We start from the raw sequence: 9,083 nt of genomic DNA, 5'->3' as shown, positions 1-9,083 counted from the left end.
GGTAGGGCAAGGAGGGGCCGACGGGCCCGCATCACCAACAACCCGCTCCCGCCTCGGGTCGGCTGCAGGGGCCCCCGCCTCGGGGCCACTCGTCCCGGCCGACGAAGAAGCGCCGTCCGTCCTCGCCCTCTTCCGAGGCTGGGGTGCAGCACCCCCGGCCTCGGCCTCTCGCCTCCTCAGGCGAGAGAAAAGTGATGTGTTGCTGGTCGGCATGCGTGGAATATCTGAAATCAAGAATTTTGTTAAGAGTCAGACCCGTGACCGTAAAGACGGAGAACAAGAAATAAATAAATAGAATAATGCAACCGCCCTTACCCTCGGGGCGCGCCGAGCTCAGACCCACGCTCGCCAGGGCGTCCTCCCGCAGGAGCTCGGTCAGGTCGTTGCCCCTCCCGAGGGCTCGCAAAGAGTCCAGGGTCCTCAGCTCCCTCCCCGTGGGCTCGGAGAGTTTGTTGAGGGCCTTCAGCCGAGGGTGTCCCCACCTTGGCTAGAACCCCCAAGGCGCCGCAGACGCCAGAAAGAAAAACTTCCTCTTCCACTCGTGAATCGAGGAAGGGGCGCCCCGGAAGAGTGACATACCGCCCCGAAAGGCGAAATACAACCACCCTACGTCCGCCGGGTTTTTCTTTAACAGAAAACACCGGCGAAAAAGGCCTACCGAAATCGGGATCCCGTGCCCGAGGCACAGGGATAAAAATCCGATTATGGTCCTCCATGAGTTCGGAGCCAACTGCGCCGGGACGAGCTGGTACTCGGCCAGCAAGTTGCTCACGAACTCATGGGCGGGAAAACGCAGGCCCGCCCAAAGTGTCTCGCGGTAAACCGCGATCCGACCTGGGGGCGGCCGCATCACCCTGTCTTCCGGCCCTGCGGTTTCAAGGCGAAACCCGGACTGGAAGAAGAAACGGGAGCGGATTAACTCCAGCTCCTCTTCCGACAGACTCGACCCAACCTCTTCGGAACCGGAACCCATTCTCACGGAAGAGTGGAGCAAAAGTTAAGAGTAGAAAATGGAAGTTGAAGAGGAGGAGAAAAGGGGAAACCCTAGTGAAAACAAGAAGAAAACCTACTGGACATTGTCGGAAATCGCTCCGGGCACCACCAGCAAGATTCAGCTGAGGGAGGAAGCAGGGGGGAAAGACGACGAAAATAAGAGGCAGCCAAACAAGACCTTCAGGGCAGACTCGTGGGGTTTATATAGACCCCCCTGACGGCCCAGATCGACGGGGTCGGTTCCCATCCCCCCGACCGAGTTGCGCCACGTGTCGACCTCGGAAGCCGAGGCACCGTATTCACTCCGGTTTGATAAATTGGATACGAAATCGAAGCATTGTCCCATCGGATCTCGGGGCCTCATCATGGGTCCACAGAATCAAATCGTCTTGAGGAACGAGCGGACGTAACCCCCGCTCCCCTCGTTTAATAAGATCTGGGACACGTGGAGCCCCGATGAGGCCTCCACTTCTTCGGAATTATGATCCAGTAACATGAAATCGAAAGCGTCCGACCTCGGGTCGCGCCGCGTGTCCGTTTCAAACCCCGTAACGGCACACTCATTAATGAGCCAGAAACGTCGATTACGGAATCGAAACACCGCCTCGACGAGCTCGAGGTCCCCCATCATTAATCCGCCGTAAAATGATCCTGGCGATTCGAGAAGCATGATGATACGAGCTCCATCATTAGCTCACCGAATAAAGCAGCCTCGAGACGCCAAAGGGCGCATATCTCACCATGAAAGCTCCGGAAAGCACAAGGGGGCGGGCGAGACCTTCCCCCCAACCTTAGTGACAGACTTTACTTCCCACGTCCGAGCCCCACAAGCCGCTCGAACTCGGAAGTCGGGGGGTAGTGTTGGGGGGAATAAAGTTTCCCCCCAAATGACATAAATGCCCCTAAGAAGCCGTACAACCTCCGACCCCGGACAGCCGAAGTCAGCGTCCGACCTCGGAACGCTCGGCCACAAGACGACCGACCCCGAAACCTCCGACCTAAGAGAAACCCCGATGTCCGAGGACCGTACTCTAACACCCCTCCGGCATTTATTGCGCATGGTCGCTGTAATCTTCCGGCACACTCAACAATAAATGCGGATCTCCGGCTTACTCCATAATAAATGCGGATCTCCGACTTACTCCACAATAAATGCGCATGGCTCCTGACATCTACGGATCCCCAGCTCTCCACGGCAAATCGACCCAGCAGGGTCTAGTCGACTATGATAAGTCTCTGATCTCGGCCATACCGCCGACATCAGCGCGATGATTCGCCTGACCGAGCGCCGACCTGAACAACATGCCAAGCCGTACTACGGCCTCGCCCTGTTACATCACAGGTAAACCGACCCCCGCATATAAAAGGGAGCCTTGGCCTCTCAAGAGGGGATTGGAACATTCATACACCCAAAAATCACTGTTTATCCCCTTCTCCCCACTAGTTGCCCCCTCCCTGACTTGAGCGTCGGAGGGCCGGCGCCGGAGAACCCGGCCACCGGTTCGTGTGCAGGCACCCGGACGGAGGACGCCGCCAGCCAACGGATCGCCGCCCCGCTGCGAGGACCTGCTGCCCCTTCTCTCCGATCGCCCCGGACGCAGGACGCCGCCCGCCGACAGACCGCCGCCCCGCCGTGAGGACTAACAGTCGCTCCCTCTCCTCGACCGAAGATTGTCCCCGGGTCCAATTTCCAACAACAATATATATATATATTCAACAATAGTTCGCCGGACTTCCCCGACTTTCTCTGCACATTAGACTGACTGACATCATCATCTCCCCAACAATATTACAACTTTATATCTTCGAACCACATCTCTCTCTCTCTCTCTCTCTCTCTCTCTCTCTCTCTCTCTGTGGAATGCAGCGGCCACGAGCCGAACGATAAAAATCAAGTCCCGGGAAGGTAAAAACAAAATAAAAGAGTGAATAAAAGGAAGAAAAAGACACCACCTTTCAACTTTTTACTGTAGAGAATCAGGAGGCGGAAAGGAAGACAGAGGGAGAGAGGCCGCTACCGATGCCGTAACCGTCACCGTCTCACCGTTCCTCCTCCTCTTCTCTTTGTGACGGGCTCCTCCAAAACCCCGCGCTGCAGAACTTAGCCCACATCTCCTTCTCCATCTCCGTCACCTCCGCCGGCGACGCCTCTTTTGCCACAGCGACCGCAACCACCGCCCCGTGGAGACTCACGCCCTCCTCATCCCCCTCCCCGGACTCGCGGCCGCCGCCCTGCTTGGGGCCGAACAGCCCCTCCTTCGGCTTCTTGATCACTGCCCGCCGCTTCGTCCTCGCCTTCAGCGCCCGCTGGCAGAGCACCGCCGGCAGCCGCACCACGGTGAGCACCAGGAGGTTCACCAGCCCGCACGGGCAGCAGCAGCACACCGCCGCGCAACCCGCCGCCGTCCCTCCGGCGACCTCCGCAAGCCGGGCCGACGGCTTCGACGGTTGCTTCAGGATCACCGGGTGCCGGCGGGCAGCGGCAGCCACCGCCCCACCGGGCGGGGCGATATAGGTCTTCTTCCTCGTCATGCTTCCCAGCGGCTCAAATCCGGCGATGGCTCGACCTCATCGTCGGATGCGGTAACCGTCGCCGTTTGATTTGAGCGGAATCAATAAGAAGGGTGATCAGCGATTTCGTTTTGAAGAAACCGGGGACACGTTTGATCGGAGACGAACGGGCTCGGGGGTATCGGAGAGAGGTGGACCTCGGGCGGCCCGAAACGCGTTAAAAGCCGGTATAAAGGCCCGGTTCCGACGGAGAAATGCGTTATCGATTCCGTCGCCGGAGAATCCCATTCGCCCCTTTAGAACCGCCTCTAATCCAAATGGACTCCATTAATATACATACATATTCAAAGGCTCGAAGCCTCGGATTGATAAGAATATACCGCGAGAGTAACATAAGCGGTATTATCTCGGCATCGTGGACGTATTGTAATAGACCACGTGTTTTCTTCAGTAGTGGGAACGGATTAGAGGAGACGATCCGAGACGAGCTGACCGGGGGGTGGGGACGGCGGAGCTGGAGGCGACTGCTGACGCGTTGGAGGTGATGTGACCGACCGACTCTACAAGGCAGATCATCGCGGTTGGTTCGTACATGTATGGAGGGAAGTTTGGCCACACGTGTGATGCTCCCGTTTTTTCAGGCTGGGAGGCGTCCTCGTCTACCGATTGCACCACGATAACCTGCAATGCCCTGCAAGTACATTAGGTCGGGACATCCAGACGGGTTAATTATAACTTGATCATACCATGAGACGTGCCAGTATCTAAGTTTAATAAGAATACATTTTTCTGACTCATTTAATGCAGTCCATGTTTTTTAGCAGGAAAAATACCTGTTCACTATTTGCTTACGTTAGCCAGGAAATGCCACGATGTGTTTTTAGTTTCCATACAGGTCCATGATCCTACCCATCGTTTGAATTTGAAAACGAACATTTTAAGATGTGACTGACAAGCAACCGTACAGTCCCCTTGAATTGGTTTTGTTGTAATTAAGTATTAAGCCGTGCTTCCTTTTTTTTTTTTTTAAGTATTAAGCCATGCTTCTTTCCAACGTTCTCTCCATCCCTTGGGCCTTCTGCTACCTCCTACACCATGATGGCCGACGTGGAGCCACGTTACATAAAACGGGGGACACCGCCTACAACTTCGACAAGCATGCCAAGCATGACTTCCTTCATATGCGGATGCTGCGGCCTTGCACAAGGCTCTATGATCCGTACCAAAGGTGAGGCTGACATCAACAATATGCTTGAGGCAAAACGTATGTCCACCACATCGTGGGTCCTAGGCCCTTTAACGACTGATGTTGAACCGGTCTGATCCATTTCACTGGCCTAAAAAGTGTGGATCAGCTTGAACTAGCCCAAAACGGTTCTAGATCTTGAATTAGCCCAAGAAATTAGCCTGGCTAGAAATCAAAATTTTAGGGGGAAAGGGATTTTTAAGCCTGGCCCGTGCAAAGCACGTCTTGGGGGGTGGACTTGAGGTGTTGGTGCGACGCATATGCAAAATGTGAAGTCCAATGGGAGTCGTCTTCTCCTTCAACTCCGGTGGAAGCTCGATATTATATGGGATTATGGTGCTAGATTTCAGGTCTACTTAAACTATCCTAGCTTCCTTTCGACCCCCACCAGCAAAGCTTGGCCTCGAGTTGGAGATTTGCTTATGTTTGCCTGAGCTTGGTTCCAAGCATCGTCTGCCACCACCACGGCCTAGCATTGTTGGTAATTGGTATTAATTCTCTAATCCTCCAATTGATTATTCTCTACATCCTCCTTAGCCCTTGAATTGTGGTTTCCAACAGAGAGGTCACTGGAACAAGGGGAGCCCTGTTTTGGCTACGATTCCCCTATTTTGCAACCTACTAATCTCTTCCCTATTTTGTGAAGCCAGCCAGCGTCATCCCTTCCTCCACCAACCTTTCCTAAATGGAACTAAGGCCGACGTGAAAGCTCAGTCATAGCAAGCGATGGAGGCACGAGCCAAGGCCAAAGGCTGTCGTCCCCTATTTCAAGATCTTTTTGCCATCTACTGCTATGAGCCGTCAACACTGGGGGATGGATGGTGATGACTTGCACCACCACCCAGCCACTTGGCCTCTCCTTTTCTTCTTAAGAGAGGCAATAGGAGGCCCTATCCACTCTCTTAGTTTCTCTCTTCTTCTTCTTCTCTCTCTTTCTCTGTTTACTTAATCTATGGACCTAGTGGCGGGAGCCTCTTTGCTTGAACCTAAGTTAACCCCAGTGAAGGGAACTTGAACCGCTCTATCAATTAGACAGCATGTTGAACACCAATAGATTATATCATCATCAATTCGTATTGATTTATCTAAATCTTATCTTGATTCTTGATTTGTCATTTGATCGGATTACCCTGCTCAGACAGATCTGGGCTACTAGGCACCACAACCAATCCCTCCACCTTTCTCTCACACTTTTTCGTCAGTGTCCTAATTTTTTTATTGATATTCTCTGAGTGTTGGAGTTAAATATGTGTAAGGATAAAATTTTCTAGATAAAAACATGTCCAATGAGGGGATACTACGTTATGATCTATAAATCAAAGATTTTGAAAAGAAATTTTTGGAATTATTTGGATTTGTTAGTGTACTCATGAGGTAACCAACGTAAACTTTTTCGAGATTTATTGGCAAATTATATATAATATTGATGCTTAATAACACAAAGTCGTAATATTTATGATTCATGAATTTGATGCGCGGTACTTTATTATTGAATATATCTTATTTTGGAATATTATATGATGCATGATCAAAAGTATTGAGTTTGCTCAATTGATTTCGATACCATTTGGTTTTATGTATTTTTGTCGATTTGGAATATGAAATGTATTTATGTGAAAACGAGTTTTGATTCGAGATGGTTTTGAACTCTCAGCTTGACTATGTTAGATCTCGCCAATGGAAATTAAACATTGGCACTCGATTTGACTTAAGGGTTTATGCAATAAGAAGATATGCGACATACTGCAAGAAGATATATGGTCCTGAAGGACTTTGTCGAAAAAATATCTATAGTATCATGAAAAGACCCTACCACAAGAATTAATGATATGGTTATAGCTCATGGTTGACGAGATAAATTTGATATTTTAAAAGAATTTAGATTTATGAATGAAAATTTAAATTTTAAGAAAGATTGAATTCACATGTATGATATTTTCATAATGCTACAATCTAATTTTGGTTTTAAACCAATAAGTAACATATTTATCTTATTTAGTTAAAGTATTATTTATCTTATCGTCTAATTTATCTAGTTATAGTGTTTATTGCTTGCAGAGCTGTTTAGCTCATTATTTGTTATCTTACTACTTTACAAATTCAAAGAACTAGTTTGACATGGAGATTTGCTATGGGATAATGATTAGGATTAGAGTTTTGACTTCTTTATCTTAGATTATAATTTTATTAATATTTAATGTAAAACTTATGAATATTGTTGGATTTGTCAGATATTAAAGTTGGATTTCGGTTATGTAAATTTAAAATTTGAACTTTAGTCGTCTAAATTTATGTTGCTATTTGACATGTGATATCATGATGGAATTTTTGCATGCCGTAAGGAGGGTTCCCTATAACTGTAGGGTGGTTGCTGTAATCCCGACTCGTGAATTTGGGCCGAGGTGTGACATATCCACCACTCGCCTAGATCAGATCGAGCAACATCCACCAAGGGAGATTAAGTTGGTGCAATTGGCGGTGGTGGCATTATGGTCTATGGAAGGGGAACCGGGGTGGTCGGGTCGAATGGGGCACTGATATCAAGAAAGGTAATGATGGATTTGAAAGATGGCAACAAAGTCAAGCAGTGGCAGTGCAGATGAGATGAATGTAGTTTGGAGGGAGCAGACAACCTTCTTTACTATTAAAAAATTATAAAATGGTGCAGTAGCAAAACGCATGTTAGCTATTTTAGAAATTAATTACTAATCATGTTGGTAGCAAAACCCATGCCGGTTATTTTAATTCACGGTCATGTTTTACAGAGAGAAAATAAAAATAATTGTAATATATAATCTGACAAGGATTGCATTGCTGTTGAGAACCGACCTATCCTAAGTGCTGCGTTGCCGTTGAGAACTGACCTATCCTAAATATCGAGCGGGAGTGGTGCAGAGTTCTCAGTGACGAGCTGTTCGGGTTGTGAAAGGTTGCAATTCAGAGTGAAAAGTTGCAGTCAGAGTACTGGTCAGCGATTGAGCTCCAACCTAAAATAGTAAAGATGAAGTAGTCTTCTTGTCGAAGTATGCCTGTAAGGGACCTCCGATGCTTAAGGCAAGATGATAGTTAGAGAATAGAGGAGGTTCTCAATGGCCTATTAAGGCACGCAATTACTTACCTGAAAGGTCCCCAAGAGAGCGGATTATATAAATGAAGGCAAGCATCTATCGTCTACATATCGATTGGTCAGGATTGGTAGGCCTATGCACATTTCGAAATCAGGTGCGAGCATTTTTGCACAGGGATCATATTTTGTCCATCTGGGTGGCATAATTTTAGAGACCGTTCGAGATTATGACCGAGGTATCGTCGCCTGTAAGTAATTTTTAAAATTCGAAGTTAGCTGCGCGGTTTGGGGCTTGCCATATTGAGAGCTTGAATCAATTCCGAGGTTCTATGATAGGTGTTGGGGGAAAAACCCCAAATCATACCGCCACGGAGGCGCTCGGCCAAAGAGCGCCGACCGGAAAGGCGCTCGGCCAAAGAGCACCGACCAGAAAGATGTTCGGCCAAAAAGCGCCGACCAGGAAGGCGCCTGACCAGAGAGCACCGACCAGAGAGAGTGCCAAGAAGAGGCGCTCGACCAAAGGGCACCAACCAGAAGGGTGCTCGGCTAGAGAGCGCCGATCCGAAAAGGACCAACCAAAGCACCAGGTAGGGACGCTCGGCTAAGAAAAGGCCGACCAAAGGACGCCAATCAGGAAGACGCTCGCCCAAAGGGCACCGACCAGAAATACTGACTAGAAGCGACCCCGCCACAGGGCGCCCCGTCGGGCGACCGGCTCGGCTCGGCACCCCTGCCGAGCCGATGCCTTAACCAAATATTCAACTTCCGCCTAACCCTCTAAGCCTGAGGGACCTGACAACTCCACTACAACCTGCCGCTATCTCCAAGCCATCAAGGCATAAGATCTCCGCAGGTATTCGGCACGACCTGCCATTAATGCATGAGACCCCCCAAGTCTCCGATGCACTCAGTCATTTAATGAACACGGCTCAAGGCGATCTCCGGATCACTGAACCATCAAAGCGTATGGCTCTCTCTGACCGCCGGTTCACTCGGTAATAAATGGACTTACCATCCACGGACCCCAGGCCCACCACGGCCGGCGGTTCAACCACTCCAACAGGTCTGATCGACCGTGACAACTCCCTGGTTCCGGTCTGATTCGGCCTTATTCTCCACTACGCCATTAATGGGCCAAATCGTGCCCAATTATCACAAAAGAGGACAAAATTCCCCTGTCACCTCCCAGGTAACACAATATCCCTCTATAAAAGGGAACCTGGGGGAAAGGAGGGAGGGGACCGGAGGATGAAAAAGAAACAGCAC

General features: G+C 49.7%; 1 protein-coding gene across 1 annotated transcript; it reads right to left on the bottom strand.

Annotated features, from left to right (window-relative positions):
- Positions 1–2,701: 2,701 nt before the first annotated feature.
- On the bottom strand, positions 2,702–4,239 carry LOC103713512. The gene has a single exon (XM_008800467.4). The coding sequence runs from the start codon at positions 3,523–3,525 to the stop codon at positions 3,034–3,036; it is 492 nt and encodes a 163-aa protein (XP_008798689.1). The 5' UTR covers positions 3,526–4,239; the 3' UTR covers positions 2,702–3,033.
- Positions 4,240–9,083: the final 4,844 nt, after the last annotated feature.

The sequence above is a fragment of the Phoenix dactylifera genome, unplaced genomic scaffold, assembly GCF_009389715.1.
Source record: "Phoenix dactylifera cultivar Barhee BC4 unplaced genomic scaffold, palm_55x_up_171113_PBpolish2nd_filt_p 000089F, whole genome shotgun sequence".
Lineage (NCBI taxonomy): Eukaryota > Viridiplantae > Streptophyta > Magnoliopsida > Arecales > Arecaceae > Phoenix > Phoenix dactylifera.
Note: the sequence above shows the minus strand (reverse complement) of the source record. Positions and strands in the feature narration are given on the sequence as shown.

Excerpts from the sequence above, each read along its gene's own strand:
- LOC103713512 (XM_008800467.4), bottom strand. The coding sequence starts at position 3,525 with ATGACGAGGAAGAAGACCTATATCGCCCCGCCCGGTGGGGCGGTGGCT.